General features: G+C 45.3%; 1 protein-coding gene across 1 annotated transcript; it reads right to left on the bottom strand.

Annotated features, from left to right (window-relative positions):
* Window positions 1-10,341: 10,341 nt before the first annotated feature.
* Window positions 10,342-27,101, bottom strand: tbx15 (T-box transcription factor 15). Its single transcript, XM_058082831.2, has 8 exons — window positions 26,438-27,101; window positions 19,691-19,898; window positions 18,939-19,040; window positions 16,354-16,525; window positions 14,565-14,732; window positions 14,415-14,479; window positions 12,418-12,515; window positions 10,342-11,492 (listed from the first exon to the last, which is right to left on the bottom strand). Exons 1-8 carry the CDS (start codon window positions 26,622-26,624, stop codon window positions 10,657-10,659), a joined length of 1,836 nt encoding a protein of 611 aa, XP_057938814.2. The 5' UTR covers window positions 26,625-27,101; the 3' UTR covers window positions 10,342-10,656.
* Between the last annotated feature and the right edge of the window lie 783 nt (window positions 27,102-27,884).

Below are 27,884 nucleotides of genomic sequence, written 5' to 3'. Positions count from 1 at the left end.
GGGGGTGGGGGGGGCTGGGTCAACGAGGGTCATCAGGGGTCATGGCACGGTGCGGCCCCCCCGCCCCCGCCCCGAAGCCTGTGGTGTTCTCAGAGCGCTGCGTAGAAAAGACGTGACAGGGCCGAGCTCATCCGGTTATTTGTAGAAGACAAATTGGGCGAGAGACACACGCGCTGTCATGTGATGATGGATGGCTCTCATGGGGGGGCTGGGGGGGGGGGGGGCACGCACCCCAACATGAATCTTTCTGCTGGACTTTGTTGCCTCCACCAAGTTGATAGAAATAACTGTCAGAATGGAAGGGTGCATTCCCAGACATTCACGTAATAATTCATTTTTATTTTTATTTCCTCCAAAAAACTTGTTTTATATTACAAAAATAAGTATACAAATATTAAATATATATATATATATATTTCTTTGAGTAGTTTAATATGAAATGTGAAACTCACTAATTCCTGGCATACAAAAATAATTATAGCGTTGCGATGTCGCACCTCATAAAAGGTCCTTGAACGCAGCATCGTTGCTGTAAGATGAAAGTGGAACTTTTAGCGGAACGTCCAGTTTTCCTTCTTATTCTGATTTTCTACCGTCTATCTTGTGGCGTCTCTATGTGGACTATTTCTACGTCTGCATTTGATTGGTTGCCATGTGGCTGCCATTACAGCCTGCTAGCTTTGCTTCTTTTTTTAATTTTGTAAACACGCGGAGGTGAGCCGTGTCGGGTTCTCGGCGTGGAGGTGACACCTTTCGCAGAAGAACTTTTTAAAGCGAGGTGACGACACCGCGACTCTGGTCCCACTTTCCAGGTAGCTACTTGTGTTTATTTCATTCATTTATTTTTAGGTCCCCTTCCATGACTCATGGCGTCCCTCCACTTGGGCGCCAGGAGTACCTGAGAAAGCGGGCACATGTTGGTCATACGCCCAACCACCAATAGAAACACAACATTAGCCTACATTAGCTTTGGACCATCTACAACGAGCAATAATAACCGTTTATTAATAAAGTCCATAATGTCTCAATGGATAACAAATAGCTTTGAATGAAGCCCATAATGTCTCAATGGATAACCAATAGCCCTGAGTGAAGTCCATAATGTCTCAATGGATAACCAATAGCCCTGAGTGAAGTCCATAATGTCTCAATGGATAACAAATAGCTTTGAATGAAGCCCATAATGTCTCAATGGATAACCAATAGCCCTGAATGAAGCCCATAATGTCTCAATGGATAACAAATAGCTTTGAATGAAGCCCATAATGTCTCAATGGATAACAAAAAGTCCTGAATGAGGTCCATAATGTCTCAGTTGATAACAAATTGTCCTGAATGAAGCCCATAATGTCTCAATGGATTACTAATAGCCCTGAGTGAAATCCATAATGTCTCAATGGATAACCAATAGCCCTGAGTGAAGTCCATAATGTCTCAATGGATAACCAATAGCCCTGAGTGAAGTCCATAATGTCTCAATGGATAACCAATAGTCCTAAAAAGTGGGCACCCAGCATGCTGACCATCAGGAAGTGCCAGCTGGCGAGGGCGGCAAACGGATCCTGAGGCGGTGAAAGTAAGAAGTAAACAAACAAACAATTTCACCAAACGTCTTCGTTTCCCCGCTGAGCGTTTGCTGCCGCGGGTCAAAGGGCCACCGGGGTGGGGGGTGGTGTTGGGGGGGGGGTTGAAACAGCAGTGGAAACGTCATAAATCAGAGGGATTTTAGAATCTGATGACAAACCAAATTCCTGTCTGAAAACAGCAGAGCCCCGCTACCCTGTCCCCGCTGCCGCCCACCCACCCACCTGCCCCCGCCCGCCCCCTCCAAGCAGGACTGTCATCGAAGCCGGCCTATAAACATCACAGCTGTCACACAAGCTCGCCCGGACCGCCATCGCGCCTCTCACATGCTTCTTCCCAGGGCCAATTCTGGGCCCGGCGAATTCCACTTTGCATTTTGTCACATTGGACCGCCGAGGTGGGGGGAGGGGGGAGGGGGGTACGTTGTAAAAAAGAAATAAATAAATAAAAAGTACCACCCGCTGTCCACTGTGACCACCTGTTAACAGGGCATTTATCCCCCCCCCCCCCATGGTTTCATCCTCGCATGCTTGCAGACGCAGGCTGTGAAGATGTAAAAATGGAAATATGGCGGCTGGGGGGGGGGGGCGGCCATGGCGGGTCATCACATCGTGCTAAATGTTGTCACTGCGAAAGGTGAGTAGAGGAGCTTTGGAGGCCATTTTCCACTCCACCAACGCTCAGACACACCACACGCCGAGTAACCAGATCGCAGCCGCCTGCCTGCTACATTATACGTGCTTTTACTTTGAAAAGCTGGGCATTACACCCCAGCTGTGAGCGGACGACACCGACTGCTTTGTCCTTCCATTGGTTAGCTTCCAGGGTGTTACGGTACGGTGGAACAGTGGAAAACCCAAAGGTAGAAAAACCCAGGCGTTGGGGCGTGGCTTATTTAGCCGTCGCTATCAATAAAATAAACGGCGATGGGAAGTTAGCGTCGACGTAAATCACAGAGCAAACAGACCAGTCTGATCCGCGTGATGCTGGTCCAACCCGGGGCAACATTGGGGCTCAAATTTTAGCGGAAAGTCGAATCGTACGCATGGAGCGCACTTTTCTGCTCCGTTTCTGTGCTTTTATTTTGCTACGTCCTTTCCCGGTTTAGCGGTTTTCTCCTGTCCTAGCACGGTCCTGCTTCCCACCAGTCCTATGATCTTTTATTTTGCTATCTGTGAGCTTTTATTTTGTCAACCAGAGACTTAAGTCACCCAAGCAGCCGCCTAAACACGGACGTCCTGACGGGATTGGCCGCTTTAGCGACACCGGATCCTCACGCCAAAAGCGCCTCCTTTTGCTTAATGGCTTCAAAGTGAATTAGCGCATCTGGCCCGCTTAGCTCTGAGCCGCCAAACGCGTCCTGGTCTCCCACAGCAAAGTAGGAAGCGCTCTGTCAACGCCTCTCGTCTCTCCCGGCCGCCCCGAGCCGCCCCGAGCCGCCCCAAGCCGCCCCACGCGGCACGGCATCAAAGCCTAGGCTGTGGTCTTTGGGTGGGAGCGGATTAGGGGACGCGGCGGCCGAGGCTGAGGTCTCAATCGCAACACAGCGACGTTCAGGCGCTGCTGGACTCCGATTGGCTGGTCAGACCAAGTCAGTAATCCCGACACCTGGTCTAAGACAAACATGCTCCGTGGGCCAGCTGCTTGCAAGTCCTGATGAGAGTTTGAACGCTTTGCTTCCTCCAATCCTTGATTCACCACAGGCTGGTCCTCGGGGGCCGGACGCCCCTCTTAGGGCCCCCAAGGCAAAGCGGGATCCGGAAGACCTCCAAACCTCACCCTGCCCCTAGACCTGCCACATCGGGGGGCTTTGTGGGGCATGGACTGGCACCCCCGGACCAGGGGTGTCCAAACCTTTCCCACATACTGAAAAATGAAATATACACTATATACTTCAACAACTAACTTTCATAATATGACCTCTTTGGCGGTCCTTGAACGCACCATAGCTGCTGTGAGATGCTAAAGTGTTATTCTGTTATTCTTATTCATTTCTTACAAAAGGTCAGATAAAACCAAAAAGTACAAAAATGGAGGCAATTTGGAAGCATTGAGATTTGGCACTTTAGTTTGGCGGTCCTTGAACGCACCATAGTTGCTGCCACCTATATGACCTCTTTAATCCAATATGACCTCTTTGGCAGTCCTTGAACGCACCATAGCTGCTGTGAGATGCTAAAGTGTTATTCTGTTATTCTTATTCATTTCTTACAAAAGGTCAGATAAAACCAAAAAGTACAAAAATGGAGGCAATTTGGAAGCATTGAGATTTGGCACTTTAGTTTGGCGGTCCTTGAACGCACCATAGTTGCTGCCACATATAAAAAGTGAAACATGAACCGTGGTGACTTGGTTTTTTTCATCAATTCATTTCCAAAATGTTTGACAACAATTCAAATACACAAAAAACTTTTTTTCTGGCAGTCCTTGAACGCACCAAAATTGGGTGAAGGTCACCCATGAAAGTCCTTTCATTTGATGTTGTGATTTTACAAAATGCTGATACTTGATGATGGACGGATTAGATTGATACCAACAACATGCTGATACTTGATGATGGACGGATTAGATTGATACCAACAACATGCTGATACTTGATGATGGACTGATACCAACAACATGCTGATACTTGATGATAGACTGATATCAACATGCTGATACTTGATGATAGACGGATTAGATTGATACCAACAACATGCTGATACTTGATGATGGACGGATTAGATTGATACCAACAACATGCTGATACTTGATGATGGACTGATACCAACAACATGCTGATACTTGATGATAGACTGATATCAACATGCTGATACTTGATGATAGACTGATTAGATCGATACCAACAACATGCTGATACTTGATGATGGACTGATATCAACATGCTGATACTTGATGATAGACTGATTAGATCGATACCAACAACATGCTGATACTTGATGATGGACTGATATCAACATGCTGATACTTGATGATAGACTGATTAGATCGATACCAACAACATGCTGATACTTGATGATGGACTGATACCAACAACATGCTGATACTTGATTATAGACTGATTAGATCCGATACCAACAACATGCTGATACTTGATTATAGACTGATTAGATCGATACCAACAACATGCTGATACTTGATTATAGACTGATTAGATCGATACCAACAACATGCTGATACTTGATGATGGACTGATATCAACATGCTGATACTTGATGATAGACTGATTAGATCGATACCAACAACATGCTGATACTTGATGATGGACTGATATCAACATGCTGATACTTGATGATAGACTGATTAGATCGATACCAACAACATGCTGATACTTGATGATGGACTGATATCAACATGCTGATACTTGATGATAGACTGATTAGATCGATACCAACAACATGCTGATACTTGATGATGGACTGATTATCTGATTGTCATCAATGAAATGACGAATAAAGAGTGACGATCCAGCACGTGAGGACGCCAACAACGCCAACAACGCCAACAACGCCAACAACGCCAACAACGCCAACAACGCCAACAACGCCAGTCTACCAAAGTTCGACCTAGCCGTAGTACGGGAAAAGCGGTCCGAGCGCCGTTTGAGTCGCCCTGCTAGTAAATTTAACTTGGCATTCCTTGGGCAGGTGCGAGGGATTAGGAGGAGGTGGGGGGGTGGTGGGGGGGCATGGGTTCAAGGGTCAGCGTGAACAGTGGAAAAGGCCATACACGGAAATACATACCAGGTATACGGCGAGCGAATGCACATGCCGACATTAAAAGACGTTTACCGAGAAATGGACAACTGTTAGCCGTGGAGAAAATAGCCGCCGCCGTGGCCTGAGGCTGTCAATCAGGCGCTCGCCGCGTTCCGCACCTGCTCGCCACGGCGACGTAGCGCTGTTTGAATTTCACTCCGATGGACGGAAACAAACGTAGGAAGAACAAATACGCCAAAACGTCTTGTTCTTCCACGCCAGTCGCTATGCTCTCAGATTTAAAAAAGATGGACGCCGTTTGGCGTTTTGCTTCCAATTTAAGCTAGGTATTTTATTCCATTTTTATCTGCTAAACAACAGCTACAATTGGGATTGCTGGAGTCTACCACACGGGAATGCACATTACCGCCACCTATGGAGCTGGCCTGGAACTTCAAGGACAACTCAAGACAAACTGAAGTACTTCATATGAGAACAGGAGTTGCCTGTTTCTCCTGTTTCATGAAGGGAAGATACTTTGGGGCAAATCTTCAATAATAATCCTTTATCAATGTTCATAAGTAGGCTTTTTGTTAACGACCTGTTTCATAAATAAACTCATCTTATTTGGAGCTGCAGCTGCCGGCTCAAACTCGCATTCAGACACGCAGCATGCGTGCATGCGTGCATACGTGCATGCGTGCATACGTGCATGCATGCATGCGTGCATGCGTGCATGCGTGCTTACGTGCACGAGGAACAGGCCAGCACTTAATACAGTCAAGAAGATTTGATGTGACAAGCCTTATACAGCAGATTTATGGAATACATGTGTCCATGTTTAGCCTCGGGCGGCATAGCTAGCAGCTACGTGATAGCCACGGCCCTAATTAACTTCCTGGACGGAAGGTACAAACCAATAAGACGCACTTACTTGGAGATGAAGCAGAGCTGCTGGTCATCCAGCCAGCTTTTATATTTTTATATCCACCAAAATGTTTGTTTTAAGTTGATGAATTTAGTCTGAAAGCTGCAATATTTATCCTCCAAAATGCAACTGTTGAGAGAAAAACAGCAATATTTATATTCAATAAAGAGATTGAGAAAAAAAATGTACATTTTGTCACAACAGGATTATTTCAATATCAATTTTCTTGAAAAAGCCTCTAAAAGAGGACATGAATGTAAAGATGTAGAGTTTTGCTGCTTAATATCCCAAACAAGCTACTAAATATTCCATTTAGCCTGAAAATGGCAGATTTGGCCATTTGACCAAGATGGAAGCTAAGCTAGCTGGCTAACAAAATGGATGCTTTTGGCCAAAAAAGAACACAAAATGGCGTCCAGTCCCTCCTTTCTTTTGTTGCTCCTTTAATGACTAATTAGTGATCTTAATGAGAGCAAGGTGTCAGGTTGCTAAAATAAGAAGCCAACATTTCCTCTGCGCTCCGAGCTAACGCCAGCGGTTAGCATGCGAGCATGAGAGCATGCCCTTCCCGGGGACACAAGCTAGCGCCAGGAGAGAAAAGCCAGGTGCTAATATAACTAGCCCCCAAGCTAGCTGGGGGCCGGGGGCCGGGGGCCGGGGGCCGGGGGGGGTGTCTGTGCTGTTAACAAGCAGGCTAAAACCCAGCGGGGCCCGCTAGCATGTGTCGCCATGGCGTCTGCTAAGGTGTGATGTTTACACGAGCGAGCTAGCTGGCTACCGTTGATCTCAGCCCACAAAGCCGACTGGACGTGACGGCGAGGCTCCGACCGCCACCCCTCTGGGAGCTCGTTTGGCGTTGACGCCGTTTCAACGACCACACGCTTTATTAGCCAGCTGCGCTAAACGTGCACGCTAGCCGGCTAGCCACACATCAAAGTACGCTAGAAACAACAAATAGCTACTTTTATCTTCAACATCTGCAGCGGCCATGCCGCTCAGCAGACCAGGGGTGTCCAACTCCTGCCATGGGGGCTGGAGTTGTAACATCACCAGGAAAAATAAAGTTGAAATATTCAAGTTTTTAAAGTCGGGATATGATGCAAAACTAAACTACATAAAATGCTCATTTTTAGTTGCCATTTTATGACAATAATGTTGTCATTCCAAACGTAGACGGGATTTATTCCAGACAAAATGGGGGGGGGGTGCTGGAGCCTGATGGTGCTAATCGCTTTGTTGCTATGCTGATGTTGCTAACGCTGATGTTGCTAATGCTGATGGTGCTAATCGCTTTGTTGCTATGCTGATGTTGCTAACGCTATGTTGCTAATGCTGATGGTGCTAATCGCTTTGTTGCTATGCTGATGTTGCTAACGCTGATGTTGCTAATGCTGATGGTGCTAATCGCTTTGTTGCTATGCTGATGTTGCTAACGCTATGTTGCTAATGCTGATGGTGCTAATCGCTTTGTTGCTATGCTGATGTTGCTAACGCTATGTTGCTAATGCTGATGGTGCTAATCGCTTTGTTGCTATGCTGATGTTGCTAACGCTGATGTTGCTAACGCTGATGTTGCTAATGCTGATGGTGCTAATCGCTTTGTTGCTATGCTGATGTTGCTAATGCTGATGTTGCTAACGCTGATGTTGCTAACGCTGATGGTGCTAATCGCTTTGTTGCTATGCTGATGTTGCTAATGCTGATGTTGCTAATGCTGATGTTGCTAACGCTGATGTTGCTAACGCTGATGGTGCTAATCGCTTTGTTGCTATGCTGATGTTGCTAATGCTGATGTTGCTAATGCTGATGGTGCTAATCGCTTTGTTTCTATGCTGATGTTGCTAACGCTGATGTTGCTAACGCTGATGTTGCTAACGCTGATGTTGCTAACGCTGATGGTGCTAATCGCTTTGTTGCTATGCTGATGTTGCTAATGCTGATGTTGCTAACGCTATGTTGCTAATGCTGATGTTGCTAACGCTGATGTTGCTAACGCTGATGTTGCTAACGCTGATAGTGCTAATCGCTTTGTTGCTAATGCTGATGTTGCTAATGCTGATGTTGCTAACGCTATGTTGCTAATGCTATGTTGCTAATGCTGATGTTGCTATGCTGATGTTGCTATGCTGATGTTGCTAACGCTGATGTTGCTAACGCTGATGTTGCTAACGCTGATGGTGCTAATCGCTTTGTTGCTAATGCTGATGTTGCTAACGCTATGTTGCTAATGCTAATGTTGCTAATGCTGATGTTGCTAACGCTATGTTGCTAATGCTGATGTTGCTAATGCTGATGTTGCTAATGCTGATGTTGCTAACGCTGATGTTGCTAACGCTGATGTTGCTATGCTGATGTTGCTAATGCTGATGTTGCTAATGCTGATGTTGCTAATGCTGATGTTGCTAATGCTGATGTTGCTAACGTGTGTGATTAATGAAAATAAAAATCACACTACTCACCTTTTGATGCCACCTGGCGAAGGCGTCACGTGTCCTGTTCTTGGCGAAGGCGTCACGTGTCCTGTTCCTGGTGAAGGCGTCACGTGTCCTCTTCCTGGCGAAGGCGTCACGTGTCCTGTTCTTGGCGAAGGCGTCACGTGTCCTGTTCTTGGCGAAGGCGTCACGTGTCCTGTTCCTGGTGAAGGCGTCACGTGTCCTGTTCCTGGCGAAGGCGTCACGTGTCCTGTTCCTGGCGAAGGCGTCACGTGTCCTGTTCCTGGCGAAGGCGTCACGTGTCCTGTTCCTGGCGAAGGCGTCACGTGTCCTGTTCCTGGCGAAGGCGTCACGTGTCCTGTTCCTGGCGAAGGCGTCACGTGTCCTGTTCTTGGCGAAGGCGTCACGTGTCCTGTTCCTGGCGAAGGCGTCACGTGTCCTGTTCCTGGCGAAAGCGTCACGTGTCCTGTTCCTGGCGAAGGCGTCACGTGTCCTGTTCCTGGCGAAGGCCTCGCACGTGTCCTCCTAACCCAATTTAACTACCCCCCAAACATAAAGCCAAGTTCAGCATGATACTGAGTGAAATGCAAAGACCAAAAGGGGGTACTCACCACGACCCGCTGCCATATTTGACTCAGCAGCCAGGACAGCGACGGCATGCGTGCTGCTTTGCTGGTACTGTACGCCACAGTCTTTGGTTATCATCACCATTTCCATGGTTTTTACTATAAAACCACACGTCAGACAAACTTCTCTGAGAAGCCGACCCGGTTCTATCGGCGCCGGTCCTTAGGGGGCGCTAGCTAGCAGGAATGTTGGATTGGCCTGTCAGACCCAGACTCTGAAACGCCTTTGAGATGAATGACTATTATGGGATGGAAGTCAACATGTTCCTCATGGACGCCGCAATGAAAGGCATCCAGGAAGCTGCCTTGCTTGAAGGTACCGAGGTCACGCCGCTCGCTAGGACTGCTAAACGACGGCGTTGGAAGAAGACTAATGATTGGAAATAACGTCCAGACCGATGGAGAGACGCCAGGCGGTGACATCATCCTCGGAACAACAGCTGCTTCCAATAGCGCCCCGTCGCGTTCCGATGACGCTCCGTAGCGTGACGTCCGCCTAACGGACGCTGATCGGCTCGGGATCCCGGGAGAGAGGAAGCCAATACGGATTTGAACACAACCATCGCAAACATTCATATATATATATATATATTTATATATAATATTTCATCTTTTTCTACTAAAATGTAATTTGTTCCTCATGCTATGATGTCGGTCTGGTAAAATGACAACTTTATTCATTTTTAGACCAAACAGCACTTTGGCCAGCCGTGGCGTAGAAGCTAGCCACCATGCTAATAAGACAGAGTCCAAAGTAGGTGAATGAAAAGTTTATTGATCTTTTTACGTGCTTGGCACATGAATATTTACATATTTTGAAAGGCTCCAACGCCAACATGGAAACAAAAGGAAAGAAAAGAAGAAGAAAGGTTTTGTTTGCTACGTCACACGTTTCTATAGCGCTAATGTTAGCTCAGCACTTCAATCAACTCCACACGTCACCACTTGGCTACTTCACAACTCTTCACACAACAACCTGGAAGCTGATTGATTGATTGATTGATTGATTGCATTCTCCATCTTTGATAGATATCATATCAACATATGGTATTTAGCCTTCTTTCATTCATATGCTAGGATCCACGCCAAAATGGTGACGCCCGCCGGGACGCTTGGACTCGTCCAGTCGTCCAAAATGTCCGCCCCCCCCCCCCAACGGCCCGGACACGGGTCCGACGCTCACAGTGAAGCCGTGTTGTGACGTGATGGCGTGCGAGGAAGGCCGCCGCTAGCTAGCAATATTGCACCCGATCCAAACATGAAATTAAATAGTAGTTTGGACGCCCCCCCCGGAGGCCTTTTTAAGAGGAGGGGGCGTCTTCACAAGCTAAAAGAAACAGACCATCCACCCCCCCCCCCCATCCCCGCTCTCTTCTGGACTCCCGTCTTCACACCATGTGCATGGACATCTGGGAGGCGGAGCCATACTGGCGGCCATCACAGGCGCCGCCCCCCCCTTGCTGGCCGCCGCCGCCATTGCCGATCATGTGCACGGCGTCCATGTTGCCGCTAGACAGGTACTGACGCTCGCCGAAGGCGGCCGCGGGGGCCGGGGAGCAGAGCAGCCCCCCCTGGGGCTTGTCGGGGCTGGTGGCCAGGCGGGGGGAGGCGGGGAAGTTGTATCCGTAGAGGTTGTAGGGGTTGTGCAGGGAGAAGGCGTTGTAGGAGCCCTGCTGCACGTGGTGGTGGCCCCCGCTGAACATGTGCGCCGAGGAGGGGGACGAGCCCGACGGGGCGGACGACGAAGCGGCGCCGGAGCCGCCCCCCGCCTGCATGACATACTGGAGCTGGGAGGCCGGGAAGGAGCCCAGCTGAGCGCCGTAAGCATCCATCTTGGCTCCGGCCGCCCCGCCGCCGCTGCCGCCCCCGCCGCCAGTCACGCCGCCCTGCATGCCGGCGGCGATCAAGGAGGAAGTCCTCTGCGGCAGGAAGGACTCCGAGGGTTGGGCGGAGGCCACGGCGCCCCCGGCCGCCTGCAGGCGCCCGTAGGAGCCGTCGGCCAGGCCGCCGTAACCCTGCAGCGCCGCCATGTTGCTGCGGGCGCACGCGGGGTACTCGGTCAGGCCCAGGTTGCACAGCTGGCTCTCCCGGCAGCCCACGTTGAAGGTGTTGGGCGCCAGATGGAAGGCGGGAGGGGAGCAGGAAGGGGAGAGCAGGTGGGCCGCTCCGGAGGGGGAGGGCGTCCCCGTGCTGGAGGTGGTTGGGGACGTCCCCGTGCTTCCACCTGAACACACACAAAGACATGGGGGCTGAATGTGGAGCGGCGGGAAGGTGGGGGGCTGGGGGGAGAGGGGGGGGGTGTTAGCAGCACATGCCTCTCATAAGCTCTGTGGCGGGGGGGGGGGGGGGGGGGGGGTGCTAGAAATGTATGTGAAGTCATGTTTTCCTTCACTTTCACAGGGGCGCTGGGGGAAGGTGTGGGGGGGGGGGGGTTAGTGGAGGGGTCTGGGGGTTTTGAAGTCCACGTTCACCCGTCACTCAGAGGCGTTTAAGCATAACAACGTCACCGTGACCTCTGCGCTGTGTCGTCAGGACGATGGGAGCGGGGGGGGGGGGGTCATGTAGTAGCGGTTTTGGTTTTAGGTTTTAAGTAAAAACTGGACCACTTCCATAAAAATCCTCCATTTTTCCACGGAGTTCATTCTAAAAAAATAATGACAACTTTTTTTTTAAAACTAAGTAATACTTGTGTTGTTCTTATATATACTTATATATATACTTATGTATATACTTATGTATATACGTACATACTGGTTTTGTTATATGCGTGCTATGTTTAGCTTTATATTTTATTACGTAAGGCGTCTTCAACTGTTGGCAAAGTCAAAAAAATAGTTTGTGATAAAAATAGTTGAAATAAAAATATTTGTCATTATTATTTTTATTATATATAGTATTATCAAAATCAATATATATATATGTGTATATATATATATATATATATATATATAAATAGATTTCTGAGAGTCCTAGAAATAGAAGTAGTAGAAATAAGAATATTCCATCCATCATCAAACCAAAGCGAGGTGAAGTGAAGACGGCCTTGGGGGAGGTCTACCCTGAGTGGGCGTCACTTAGATGAGGGATAAACGCGTCAAGGTCACGAGGACGCCCCGTTAGGGAAGGAGACGCCGCCCGTGTTTACTCACCCTGCTGCTTCTGCATGTTGGTGAAGTCTTCAAAGGTGAGCGTCCTGACGGGCGGTCTCCAGAAGGCGTAGGTCTCCATGATGGCCTCCAGACCCGTCCTGAAGGCACGTGGGATAGCATCGTTAGCATCGTTAGCGTCGTTAGCATCTTTAGCTAGGACATGGCTGCTATCGCACCCAAAACAAGCAGGAATGGGCTTTGATTGCCGGTTCGTGGTCGGCTTTAGCAGTAACTAGCAGACCACCACAATGGATTTATTAAGAAAAAAATTATAAATTATTACAAATAATAATTAATTTTTAATAATAATAAAATAATATTAATAAGTAATTATTATTATTATTATTAATTTTAATTATTTAATTATTCCCACAATATTTGGACTTGTTCCCATTATAAAATCACTTTTTCCACAACCCAATAAAAAAACAATAAAAACACCAACGGCCCCCGGGCTGCAGTTTGGACACCCCCGAGCTCAAACCCGACACGGGCCGAGACATCAAGATGGCCGCAACCAGGCGGTGGGTCCCGGTGACATCTGTTGGAGGAAATTCAAGAAGAAAGGTGGCCACAAGAAGAAAAGCCATCGAGAGGATGAGCTACGGCTCGCCGAAGCGGGGTCTGCATCGGGGTCTGCATCGGGGTCTGCATCGGGGTCTGCATCGGGGTCTGCATCGGGGGACGGACGGCAGGGAAACCCGAGTCCGGCTCACAGGAAACCGGAGCCATTAAAAGCAGGCAGCTTTTTATTGCGAGCATAAATCTGCGTGACGTTTCATCTCCAGTGTGGACAAACCTGCAACCCCCCGCTAGCTAGTCGCTTGATTTACGCCCCCCCCCCCCTCCGCGCGTCAGCCGCCACCTTCGGGGACCTCGTCTCCCGTCACTCCAGCGCGGGTGTTGTTTTAGGGCCGCCACTTCCCCCGCCCGCGGCCGCTCGTTAGGGCGGACGGCTAATTGGCATCACTGTGCTCGTTCATGCTGCTAGCGGGACCCAAAGCTAACAACGTCGCTCCAGCAGATGCTAACGCCACCCAAATCTCCTACAGCCCAACCAGCCTGGTCCGAGGACTGACGTGTGCGGGGTCCACCTTAGACGTCCGTTTCAAGCTGACTTGAACCTGGAATTTTGGCAGCTAACGGAATACGTTCGCGGTAAACACGTAAAAGACAAGACATGTTTGAGTCCCAGTTTGAATCCGACTGCGTTGACTTTTGGTGGGCTTGTGAGGATTTAGCATGGAAACTTTTTTCATGACGTTGGGGCATTTTATGCTAACAACTTCATCTTAGATTCCATCGTTTTTCAATGTGGACTAGTCGGTCATAGGACCTATGGTGGGCATCTCCAACGTTCCGTTGGCGGTGCCGAGTCCGAGCATCAAAGCCAAAAGGCGGAGATGAAAGTAGCATCGCGTTATCTTCTCTCGTCTTCCCGACGTCCGCTCCATCAATCACACACAAAAAAGGCCAAAATGATGTCTGGAGAAGAGAAGAATAATTGGGAGCAGATGGGGGGGCTCTTTGAGGCGCACGGCCCCCCACTGGCACCTCCATCCTTCACTGCATTCAAAGCGCTGAGAGAAGAAACGAGGGCGGACGGGGAAGGACGAGGGAAGCGGTGGAACAACGGTGAAAATAAACGTAGCGCCGTATTTCCGTGGTTAGCCCCAAAGTTTGGCTACGCAGACGTGGACAAGTTTACCAAAACTTTTGGTCGCCATGTTTCGGTACAAAAACCGAGATGGTGAATGAAAAGCAGGAAGAACTTTTAGACAAAAACCCAATGATACAAAAACCGATGTTTGACTTTAGGAGCGGACCAATGGAATTGTGCGTAAATAACATTTTAAAAATCCGCTTGGAAAGTTTTATCGGCTAAATTAGGCAAAGTATGAAATATCCTGATACTTTTGGTCATGATGTTTATTGCCAAGTCGTGTACTGTGTGTGTACACGACATGAAGAATACTTTCAGCGCTGATATGACGTACCTGTTTCTGCCGGAGTCCCGAAAACCTTTGGCAAAGGGGTTCCGGTCGATCTTTAGTCTGGTGATCTGTACAGCAAGAACCCAAACATGAGCGGCAGGCTGGGACCGGGACCCGCTCCGGTCCGGTCTGAGCTAGAACGGCCCGGCTAACCTGCTGGTTCTGGTAGGCGGTGACGGTGGTGAAGACGGTCTCGGGGAAACTGAAGGTCTTGACCCCCTCGCCGCTGGGCACCGGCTTGTTGGGCGACAGCTCGCTGCTGAAGTCCTTCCTGATGACGTGGACTCGAGGCTGGTACTTGTGCATGGAGTGGAGGATGATCTGCCAGGACAAAACACCAAAGAACGACATGAAGATCGAGCTGGTAGAACACCATCTCAGGGAGCGCTCGCTCTGGGAACATATTTGGTGGTACTTGTATGGCTACCTCTATACTTGATAGTAAACATAAACATGACATATCAATACATGCTAATCGCAGCCCATGGGACCTAGCCACCGGTACTGAAGGTCCCAAAGGTCCCAAACATTCCAAACGTTCCAAACGTTCCAAAGGTCCCAAAGGTCCCAAAGGTCCCAAAGGTCCCAAAGGTCCCAAGACAAGAGGAAAGAACATGAAAAGAACAATAGACAATAAAACAACATGACAAAGAAAAGTACATGAAAGAAAATACAAAAACAAAAAAGCAGAAAAAGGAAAAAATGAAAATCAAAGTTCCCCAAAAAGAAAATAACATAAAAAAATAGAAAAAAGGAAAGAAAAAATGCAGATAAATGAAATAAATGAAAAACTAAGACACTAAAAATGACAAAGAAAAAACAAAAAACTGATGAAAAAAAATGAAAAACATTAAAGAAAAGCAAAAAGAACAGAAAATGAAATAAGGACCAAAAGGGAAAGAAATGAAAAAGAAAAACTGAAAGAAGGAAAAAAGACAAAGAGATCCAAAAGGAACCAAGGAACCAAGGAACCAAGGAGCATCTCTGTCAAATCCACTATTTACAAAAGTCACTTCCTGGACAGCGCCGCGCTTCAACGAGGCTGCGCTTCAACGAGGCTGCGCTTCAACGAGGCTGCGCTTCAACGAGGCTGCGCTTCAACGAGGCTGCGCTTCAACGAGGCTGCGCTTCAACGAGGCTGCGCTTCAACGAGGCTGCGCTTCAACGAGGCTGCGCTTCAAGGAAAGCATCCCAGTGGGGACCCCAGCCAATGAGAGGCGGGGTCCTGGTCGTTAGCGAACCCCTGTGGTTGCCGGTGGCTCTCATTGGGGAAAAAGCTGAGGTGGTTAGCATCTGCGTCTCTCCTCTCTTTGAATAGACCCTTGTTATGCTAGCGGAGTTAGCTCAAAGTAAAATGAAAAAAAAAAAAATAAAAGTGCGTTTATAAATAGCTCCTTTCTTGGTCAAGTTGGGACTAAAAGGGGGGGCGGAGTCGCTGCCGGCAAAGCCAAAAACAGCAGACGAGGAGAACGGAGGATGCTAACAGCAGCAGACACGTTGCTAGCCAGAGCGATTACGTTAGCAAGCATGCTAACGTAAGACAGGAGGATGCTAGCTGTCAACGCTGTGGAAACACGCCGCTAACTTTCTTTTGTGACTCAATTCTCAGCAAAATTCATGTTTTATTTACAAACAAAAATCTTAAAGATTTCTGAGCTAGCTTGCTAGCTTAGAGCTTGAAATTAGGCAGATATTAATATGCAACATTAGATATTGATACTACGATGCAAAATAAGTGGGTAGATAGAGTGGCATCCCACAAGGTTGAGTTTTAGGGCCCCCGCCACTGAATATGGGACATTTGCTTCCAGCTGAAGCGGAAGATATAAAATGGTTAGCTAGCTGGTTAGCTAGCTGGTTAGCTAGCTGGTTAGCTAGCTGGTTAGCTAGCTGGTTAGCTAGCTGGTTAGCTAGCTGGTTAGCTAGCAATAATATTCCTTACGTGTCCTTGGTCGTCCAGCTCGTTGTTGGTGAGCTTGAGCTTGTCGAAGCTGACCACCTGCCTCATCCACGTGTCCCCCGACGCCAGAGAGTCCGGGTGGATGTAGACGCGAGGCGGCACGGGCGAGTCGGCGTTCCCCGCCACCATCCACTTGGAGCTGTGGTACACGTACCTGCAACGCCAACCGGAGAGGCGCGTCAGCGTCACAACCGTCAAACGGGCCTTCTCCCGTGGCTTGGTTGAAATAAGCCAAAATAAGACAAAAATAAGCCAAAATAAGACAAAAATAAGTCAAAATAAGTCAAAATAAGTCAAAATAAGTCAAAATAAGTCAAAATAAGACAAAAATAAGACAAAAATAAGTCAAAATAAGACAAAAATAAGACAAAAATAAGACAAAATAAGACAAAATAAGACAAAAATAAGTCAAAATAAGTAAAAATAAGTCAAAATAAGCCAAAATAAGTCAAAATAAGTCAAAATAAGCCAAAATAAGCCAAAATAAGTCAAAATAAGCCAAAATAAGCCAAAATAAGTCAAAATAAGCCAAAATAAGCCAAAATAAGCCAAAATAAGCGCTAATCACTGAGAAGGAGCCCAGCGTTAAGCTAGCAATGAACTTGTGTCAATTGAGTGGAATAAAGTCAGATTGGATATTTTACAGTCATAACATAATGAGAAACAAAACAAAATCAAAGGTGGAATTTGGGGAAATTAGCTAAAGAAGAAATACTTTTAGAAATATAGAAATATTTCATATGATGGGACTAAAGTCCACATTAGAAGGACAACATTGACGGGTCCCGGCTGGGAACTTTGCACACAACTGCTTTAACCGCGACATGTGACCTTTACGCACACGCACACGCACACGCACACGCACACGCACACGCACACGCACACGCACACGCACAGGTGTCATTTCCTGTTTGGAGCGAGACAAAGTGTGAAGGAAAAGTTAGAAACGTGATTGGTACCAGAACAAAAAGGCCGTCTTTCTCTGGCCAACACGTGTTGGCGGTTAAAGCCGGCGCCGACCGACGGGACTGAAAGACCAGGCTGCTGTGGTCAAGCGGAATAAACACGCCAGCCGAAGATCCGTAGATCCGTATGTCCGTATGTTCGTACATCCGTATATCTGTACATCCGTACATCCGTACATCCGTATATCTGTACATCCGTACATCCGTACATCCGTACATCCGTATGTCCGTATGTTCGTACATCCGTATATCTGTACATCCGTATATCCGTACATCCGTATATCTGTACATCCGTATATCCATATATCCGTACATCCGTATATCCGTACATCCGTATATCCGTACATCCGTACATCCGTATATCTGTACATCCGTACATCCGTATATCCGTACATCCGTACATCCGTATATATCCACGTGCAGCCTCAAAGAAATGATTTTCCAATTTGATGGCATTTTCTGGTGAAATCCTTCATGAGGTGTGGGGGTGGGGTGGGGGGGTGCTCCAAATAAAATGTATGGACCACATTGAAAGATCATTTCAGTTATATCTCATTTGTATGATTCTATGTTTCATTTATGACATGATCATATACTGTATACTGTACATATGTGTAGTAATGAGAAAATATGGCATTCAAATACTTTTGCTGAAAGAACGATTGGTTATGATTTGACCGTATTTTATGAAATGATTCCAAGAGTGTGCCTTGGGCGTGGTCTCACTCCAACTTTATTGCTAAGTAGTACGTGAACGAGCGTCCGCCTTGCAACTTAGGCTAGGACCGCCACAACCACCAGGGGGCGACCTAAGGCTCCGCCTTTATTTGGAGCGCTGGCGTGGAAAAGCGCTCCATAAATCTCCTTTGTTAGCCGACGTCCTGGCGTTCCCTCGTGTGGGAAAAAGAAAATCCCATCCCAAACGTGTCCGGCCACCCTGGGAACGTGTCGCCGTCCAAGCCCAGCTATAAATTATCGACAAATGACAGCGTTGAGGCGTGTCGACGACTCCTGGAATAGTTGGCCACTGTCAACGCTTTTAATTGTTAGCGTCCGACGGCAAGAGAAACGGCGGTGGCTAACGAGGAAGGATGCTGACTCATCCCACGTTCCCACGCCGAGTCCGCCCGTGCCACGTCGACGGGCGGCGTCTGCTAGTCGATAGCGGCAACGCGGTGGCGTGACGACGACAAAAACAACGCGTCCTTCTGCGTCTTTGAGGGTCAACCTGAAGGCAGGTGGGCGTGTCCTGCACGCGGTGACGCAGCGCTAGTGCTCAGGACGGCGAACTGACGGCCATGTTTTTTTTTACTTCCAATTCTCTGCGCTGTCATGTCCTCAGTCTGGACCATACAGACGGGACGACGCACGCTGTCTGCCAGAGAGTAAGAAGATGTAGCAGGAGGGTTGGGCGTGGCCACCTTTGTCGCTGGACTTCACAGACCAATCAGAGCGGCGGGTCTCTAAGCCTCGCAATCCGGGACTCACCTTTTCTAAAGGCCGGCCTGGCCAGCTGGGGTAGGCTCCAGCATACCCCCACCCTCGTGAGGACAGGCAGCATAGAAAATGGATGGATGGACCTCACGACACCTGGCGTCTCACCTGTATCGCTTGTTGTCCACGGGGACGATGTCCATGGCGATGTAGTACTGCTGGTGGGGGTCCAGGCCGGCGATCTTGACACGCATGGCGGGGAACATCCTCCTGGTGGGGGGGTGGGAAAGATATTATTTTACATATATATATATATATATATATAAACTCATTGCCATCATGATATGACTTCACTCTCATCATATTAGGACTTTATTCCCTTGATAATATTACATTATTCCATGAATATTTGGACATTATTCCATTAATATTGGGACTTTATTCCCTTGATAATATTACATTATTCCATTAATATTTGAACATTATTCCATTAATATTGGGACTTTATTCCCTTGATAATATTACATTATTCCATTAATATTTGGACATTATTCCATTAATATTGGGACTTTATTCCCTTGATAATATTACATTATTCCATTAATATTTGAACATTATTCCATTAATATTGGGACTTTATTCCCTTGATAATATTACATTATTCCATTAATATTTTATAATATTTTTATTCCCCATCATATTATGACTTTGAGCCCAGATTTCCAAAAATGGAAACTTTGTTTCGTTTTGTTTGTTTCTCAGAATATTCCAATAAAAAAGAATAATACTTACACTTTATGCTACTAAAACAATATAGTTTTCCATATAATATGAAAAGTTTAATACTGGCTTTTTAAATACAAATATATTTAGTTTTCATAGTTTTATTTCTTTCAGTAGTTGACTTTACTTGACTTCACCTGCCGGCCTTGGTGATGATCATCTCGGTTCCGATGTCATGGAAGCGTTTCCACAGGTCGGCACACTGCAGCTCCACGTGGATCTCCTCCATGGACGAGGCCGCCGGAGCCTCGCACGGCCCCGCCGGAAGCTCAGCGGGGGAGCCGAAGGAACACGACGTCCTCTCCGCCAGATCCTCTCCGTCCGAGCCGGGACTCGCCTCAGAGTCTGGGGGGGGGGGGGGTGAAGGCGGGATGAGGATGAGGATGAGGATACGAGATGGCGCTACTGGTGAGGATGATGACAACAACGATGATGAAGACTTCTCCAAGCATGCTTATCTCCCTACTTTGGAGGACAACGCAAGTCTTCCAAGGTCACCCTCAAAAACTTCACTTATTAACTTGACTTCTTTTTACACTTTCATGACTTCCTGTCTTTTTACACGCGTCGAATTGTGACGATATTACAATATACCATACTATACTAATATACCATACTACACTAATATACCATACTACGCTAATATACCATACTATACTAATATACCATACTATACTAATATACCATACTACGCTAATATACCATACTACGCTAATATACCATACTACGCTAATATACCATACTATACTAATATACCATACTACGCTAATATACCATACTACGCTAATATACCATACTATACTAATATAGCATACTATACTAATATAGCATATACTAATATACCATACTACGCTAATATACCATACTACACTAATATACCATACTACGCTAATATACCATACTACGCTAATATACCATACTACGCTAATATACCATACTACGCTAATATACCATACTACGCTAATATACCATACTATACTAATATACCATACTACGCTAATATACCATACTACGCTAATATACCATACTACGCTAATATACCATACTACACTAATATACCATACTATACTAATATAGCATACTATACTAATATAGCATATACTAATATACCATACTACGCTAATATACCATACTACACTAATATACCATACTACGCTAATATACCATACTACGCTAATATACCATACTACGCTAATATACCATACTACGCTAATATACCATACTATACTAATATACCATACTACGCTAATATACCATACTACGCTAATATACCATACTACGCTAATATACCATACTATACTAATATACCATACTATACTAATATACCATACTACACTAATATACCATACTATACTAATATAGCATACTATACTAATATAGCATATACTAATATACCATACTACGCTAATATAGCATACTACACTAATATAGCATACTATACTAATTTAGCATACTACACTAATATAGCATACTATACTAATATAGCATACTATACTAATATAGCATACTACACTAATATAGCATACTATACTAATATAGCATACTACGCTAATATAGCATAATGTGCTATGACAATGGCTATTATTGGTAATGAGATCATTTCTAATGATGTTATTCCTAATCATTCATTGACATTTTGGGGTTGTAAGCACATTAAAAAGTCCATAAAAAGATCAAGATTTATTCCTCGCTATCTGAAATTAATCTGAAATTAATCTGAGATTAATCTGAGATTAAACTTGTCCTGTTTTTGGTCAGTTAGGACGGCTACCGCTACTGGTCTTACTGGGAGTGTACAAAGTACACAAAGTACACAAATGTGGCGTTCTGGCCAAGAGGCGGGAAAGATGATTATAAAAATGACATATTCATGAAAAAGATGATTTGTGTTATGGATTGTATGAAACTCAGCACTCCAACATGATGATGCAATATTGCAGTAAAATGGCGTCTTTTTCTCCTATTTTGGTGTTGATCCAACATTAGCGTAGCGAAGGATGCTATTGTCTTTGGAATCCCCAACCTTTGATGGCCTGGAACGTTGCCTTTTGTGGGACGACAGCCTTTTAGCCTTTTAGCCTTTTAGCCGTTTGGTGAAAGAAGGACATTCCGCTAGGAAAGGATAGCATTTTGGGGGGAATGTTGCCTTTTATGGGACGACAGCCTTTTAGCCTTTTAGCCTTTTAGCCGTTTGGTGAAAGAAGAACATTCCGCTAGGAAAGGATAGCATTTTGGTGGGAATGTTGCCTTTTGTGGGACGACAGCCTTTTAGCCTTTTAGCCTTTTAGCCGTTTGGTGAAAGTAGGACATTCCGCTAGGAAAGGATACCATTTTGGGGGGAATGTTGCCTTTTGTGGGACGACAGCCTTTTAGCCTTTTAGCCTTTTAGCCGTTTGGTGAAAGAAGGACATTCCGCTAGGAAAGGATAGCATTTTGGGGGGAATGTTGCCTTTTGTGGGACGACAGCCTTTTAGCCTTTTAGCCTTTTAGCGGTTTGGTGAAAAAATGGAAAGGATATCAATTTTGGTGGAATGTTGCCTTGTGTGGGACAATTTGGCATTTTGTGGTATTCTCTTCAGAATATGTCCCATTTTGTGGCCAACGTAGTATTTCATGGCTAAATATGGTATTAAATATTGTCTTTGAGAAATATCACATTTTTGTTGCGTAATGTGGTCCAATTTAGCATTTAGTAAAAACCTAGTAGGATGGTCTCCTTTTGTGGTGCAAGAGTGCATCTGTGCCAAAAGCAGGTTGTTCAGAAGATAAACTGCTGTGGTAAACCGTGGTAAACGTTAGCTTTTAGGGATTTCTAGGGAATTTCAGGATGTGTAAATCAATGCCAAAGAAAGAAGAAAATATGCATTGTTGTTTTGGAATGTTGCATTTGTGTGTCAAAACATTGTTGGCCGTATGTTGTGTGTGTTGCATATTCAGAGAGCGAGTTGTGCGCTGGTGCCGATGGGCGTAGAGAGGCGTTGGCGTACGACCCGCCAACAAATGGCCGACCCCCGTGAGGACTAACGTGTCGTCGGATCGCCACAGCGCTCCTTCCTGTTTGGGGCAGCTGAGCGATGGAGGCAGACGTATTCCACAATCTGACAGGAAATACTTCCAGGAGGAAAAACCAAGGCCAAACAGAAGCTTGACAGAGCACACACACACACACACGCACACACATGCACACACACACACACACGCACACACACACCTAAGTGACCCCACTGTGACCAGTCCATCCACTCCTGTAGTTTCATACTGAAGGTGATGAAAAGATTAACAGCCTTCAGGATGAAGAGGGGGCCTTTATTTCAGCTTTACTCTCTCTCTCACACACACACACACACACACACACACACACACACACACACACACTTCAGCTGTTTTAATGAAGGCTAACGATGATAAGGCCAAGATGGTATTCCAAAGGATGATAAATAATACAAAATAATACAAATGGTATGGATGAACACCCTTGCATGATGATGATGATGAGCATGATGCTCAGAATTTATCATTTATTATTTGTCATTTACCATTTATTGTTTATCATTTATCATCTACCATTTATTATTTGCCATTTATTTTTATCATTCACCATTTTGTATTTATTACATATTATTTACCATTTTTTTTGTCATTTACCATTTATTGTTTATCATTTATCATCTACCATCTATCATTTATTATTTATCATCTACCATTTATTATTTGCCATTTATTTTTATCATCTACCATTTTGTATTCATCATTTATTATTTACCATTTTTTATTTATCATTTACCATTTATCATCTACCATCTATCGTTTATTATTTACCATTTTTTATTTATCATTTACCATTTATCATCTACCATCTATCGTTTATTATTTACCATTTTTTATTTATCATTTACCATTTATCATCTACCATCTATCGTTTATTATTTACCATTTTTTATTTATCATTTACCATTTATCATCTACCATCTATCGTTTATTATTTACCAGCCTACCAATGAATAAGAATTGTGAAGACATCCTTTCATGTGCAAAATATAAAATAATCTAATCATGTCAAATGTCAAATGTAGGCCTGGTGGCGTCCTGTGGTAGGCCAACATCCAACATCCAACATCCAACATCCAACATCCAACATCCAACATCCAACATCCAACATCCAACATCCAACATCCAACATCCAACATCCAACATCCAACATCCAACATCCAACATCCAACATCCAACATCCAACATCCAACATCCAACATCCAACATTGCCATAAAATCAAGTCAAGTATCCTATATTCTCGATGGAAAAGTACACATCTTTTTTGGTGTAGTATTGCATTTTTTTGTGGGAGAAAATATTATTTGGGGCAAATGTAGTTAAGGTAGTATTTTCTATGGAACATAGATCATTGTTGGGTGGCGTGATATAGCATTTAATAATAATAATAATAATAATAATAATAGATTATTATTATTCCTCTTTGGAAAGCTGACATTGTTGTGCTGCCATGTTGCGTTTATGGCACAATAAGTTTAGCAGTAAAAACACAACATTTCATATTTCATTTCATGGCAAATGATGACATTATTAGTATTAATAATAGTACTAATGTTAGTGTTAGTATTATATTCAGATAATACTAGATCATTCTTAAACCGCCAGCCTCTTCACCCTCACGTCGTCCACCTCATCGGTTCGGCGGGTGGGCGGCAGCGGCCTGGGGCGGGAAACGTCTTGTGTCCCGGCGACCTGGTTGCACGTGCACGTGCATGTGCACGTGCACGTGTACGTGTACGCGTGTGGGCGAGCAGGTGAGAGGTCACGTGTTCTTAGGACGGGTGACCTTAGGACCATGTTGTCCTATAATGTTATATGTTGTCCTACAATTTTATATAATGTCCTATAATGTTATATGTTGTCCTATAATTTTATATAATGTCCTATAATGTTATATGTTGTCCTATAATTTTATATAATGTCCTATAATGTTATATGTTGTCCTACAATTTTATATAATGTCCTATAATGTTATATGTTGTCCTATAATTTTATATAATGTCCTATAATGTTATATGTTGTCCTATAATTTTATATAATGTCCTATAATGTTATATGTTGTCCTACAATTTTATATAATGTCCTATAATTTTATATGTTGTTCTATAATTTTATATGTCATATAATGTTATATAATGTCCTATAACGTTATATAATGTCCTATAATGTTATATAATGTTAATATACTGCCCTACAATGTTATATAATGTCCTATAATGTTATATAATGTCCTATAATGTTATATAATGTCCTATAATGTTATATAATGTTAATATACTGCCCTATAATGTTATAGGTTGTCCTATAATGTAATATAATGTCTTATCATGTTATATGTTGTCCTACAACGTTCCAATGTCCTATACTGTTATAGGACAATATAAAAAGTGTAAATAACCAGTCCTGGCTTTTTTAATCCCTGATGTGGTTATGAAATATATATAATAATAAGGCATTTTTTAAATCATGGAGTAATAAAGCATTTGGCTTTTTGCTGATGAATATTATCTGATGTACAGTAAATGTATTTTATTTCATGGTAAAATCCAGTACTTCCGTGGTGTACTATAGCGTTTTTGCAGCTAAATATTGTTTCCTTTGACTGGTCTTTTGTGGGAAAATGCAGCGCTGCAATTGTATAGTATACATTGGGGGGGGGGGTGTTTTTGCAGTTGAAAATTCATAATTTAGCGGAAAGTCGACGTCTAAAGGTAATGCTTCAGGTTGCGTTTATATAGGCCGTATCGTTTTTGTAGTTTTGTACATGTGTCCATATTTCCTTAGCAAAAGTCTGGCGTTTTGCAAAGGAATTGAATGTTTTCTGTGGAAAATACCTTGTGGTTTGCTGCTGTGCACTGAAAACGAGTACACAAATATGGTAGTATTTTGCAGATGAAGCATTCTAGCGTTTTTGTAGCAAAATGAGGCGTTCTCGGGGTGTTTTTCCGACTAAGTAAAAAGCGTTTTTGCAGCTAAATGTGGCGTTTACAAAATGGATCCCGAAACCTAAATACTTCTTTCAAAAACCCGCAGACCTGGTCCCACTAGAGGACCCGCCTGCTTGAGCCAAACCCGCACGGACCCAGAGCCCAGACCCAGACCCAGGCGGGTCGAGGTGCGCACAAAGAGGCCGAGCGAGGCCGCCGAGAGGCCCGGCGATGAGGCTCTCTTGCCGGGCAGGCCGAGCAGCGGCGGCGCTCAGGTGCTAGGAAATATCTGGTACTACTGTTTCTACTGCAATACTGCTTGTACTCTCTAGTACTATACTCTATTACCACTGCCGCTTTTACACGCACTATAGGCGATCTGGAAATGGCATTATAGAATATAGCTACGTATATAGAATATGAAGAATATGAAATATTCACTCACTGTTGCACGCCAGGTAAAAGGGATTATTTAAGTCTATTTCAATGTGGTAAATGTAATATATCATCATCATATATCATAATATGTCATAATATATGACAATATACCACATGAACGCCTTATGACGCTATAAAGTCTTGTTCTCCGTGGCTGGCGTGGAAATGAGCAAGGATCCCACGACTTAAGACAAATCCCCAAAGTCGGACGTCTTAAAGGTCCACGAGCGGGTCTAGACTACCTTAAAGGTCCACGAGCGGGTCTAGACTACGCTTAAAGGTCCACGAGCGGGTCTAGACTACCTTAAAGGTCCACGAGCGGGTCTAGACTACGCTTAAAGGTCCACGAGCGGGTCTAGACTACGCTTAAAGGTCCACGAGCGGGTCTAGACTACGCTTAAAGGTCCACGAGCGGGTCTAGACTACGCACGGAGCGGCGGTCTAGGTGGCGAGAGCGCGCGCGTACTGACCCGGGTCCATGTCCAGGCAGCGGGCCGGGTCCTCGGCGTCCCCCGCCAGTCCGTCCATGGCCAAGCGGATGTCCTTGTCGTCCCAGGCGCGCAGCTTCCTCTTCTTGCCGGAGCCGATGAGGGCTTCCACGGAGAAGGCGTGGGCTCTGGAGCTCAGCGCGGCGGCAGATCGCCTCCTCTCACTCATGTCTCTCGATCCACCCCGAGCGGTTCTGAGCAGGGAAACCCACTCGGTCCGTCCGCGCCAGGGATCGGGGGGGGGGGGGGGGCGAGAGGTCGAGTGGGAAGTTGCTCAAAGCTGGATAAAAAGTCGTGGGGAGGGAGTTGGGGGGGGGGGGCGAGAGAGAGAGAAGTAATCCCGCTAGAAGCGCTGCGTGGGACTTCCACGGGCGGCCATCGTCCTCGACTGTGACTCCTCTGATTGATACTCGCTTCTGGAGCTGGACTACTTCTTTTTTTCGTTTTTACGGGAGGGGGGCGAGGCCGCAGCTTTCCACCAATCGGGAGCGAGGACCGGAAGCGAGGCTCGCTGTTTGGACCAATGGGCGAGCGAGGAGACGGAGAGCCAAAAGTCTGCCGACCAATGAGCTCATCGCCTCAGGCCGGCCGCGATGCCAGGACCAAGTATGAATCATGTCATCATCATCATCATCATCATCATCATCATCATCGTATTCACAATCACAAAATCATACCTGCTCGTCCTGACTTCCGGCCTGCTCTCGTCAGCTTCTTCCTGGACACGAGAGCAGGACACGTGGGGGTGTCACGCACGTGCACGCGGACCTGGACAGGTGGGGGTGGGGGGGGCGAGGGGGGCTCAATGAGGCGCATAAGACACTTTAACACTCCGACACGGCCTGTGAAAACACCAAACACATCTGGCATGAAATATATAGCATCTATTATTATTATTATTATTATTATTATTTATTCAAAGCACATTTCCAATAGATATATACTTCAGTGATATTATCATCAAACAAAACCTTTAATAGCCGAAGTAGGTTGTACTAGATATTATTTTCAAAGCATATTTTAATACTACATTTGAGGTATTATGAGCAGCAAATATATATAGCTCATCCAATAATCTGCCAACGTTGACGTGTTATGTTCGTTATGAAAGAAAAACATGTCAACAATATTTCCGTTGAAATCCTGTATTAACTGCTTCCAAATACAAGAAATATAATAAATATATGAGATACATAAGAAATATAGTTTATACTCCTTTATGGATTATTGTCTTGTATTGCCCTCGCTGGGACGATAACAATAACAATAACAAAAATCCATCCAAACATTTCATGTGGTGTAGTATCGGGGCTACAAAAGATTATTATTATGATTATTATGATTATTATGGCTGTATGGTTGTATGGATGTAATTCCAATCACCAGTAATAAACTTCCCTGGCTTATATAACAAGACGAAATGGGACAT

Source organism: Doryrhamphus excisus, linkage group LG12, assembly GCF_037039965.1.
Source record: "Doryrhamphus excisus strain RoL-2023G ecotype Guam linkage group LG12, RoL_Dexc_Guam_v1.1, whole genome shotgun sequence".
Classification (NCBI taxonomy): domain Eukaryota; kingdom Metazoa; phylum Chordata; class Actinopteri; order Syngnathiformes; family Syngnathidae; genus Doryrhamphus; species Doryrhamphus excisus.
This window is presented reverse-complemented; position numbering and strand designations above follow the sequence as displayed.

Bases quoted from the DNA above. Each gene is read 5' to 3' on its own strand.
- tbx15 (XM_058082831.2), bottom strand. From the start codon at position 26,624: ATGAGTGAGAGGAGGCGATCTGCCGCCGCGCTGAGCTCCAGAGCCCAC. The intron at 19,899-26,437 runs GTCAGTACGCGC...CCCCCCCCCCAG, and splicing joins CTGCCTGGACATGGACCCGG to ACTCTGAGGCGAGTCCCGGC. The intron at 12,516-14,414 runs GTACGTCATATC...ACGTGCCTTCAG, and splicing joins CGGGACTCCGGCAGAAACAG to GACGGGTCTGGAGGCCATCA.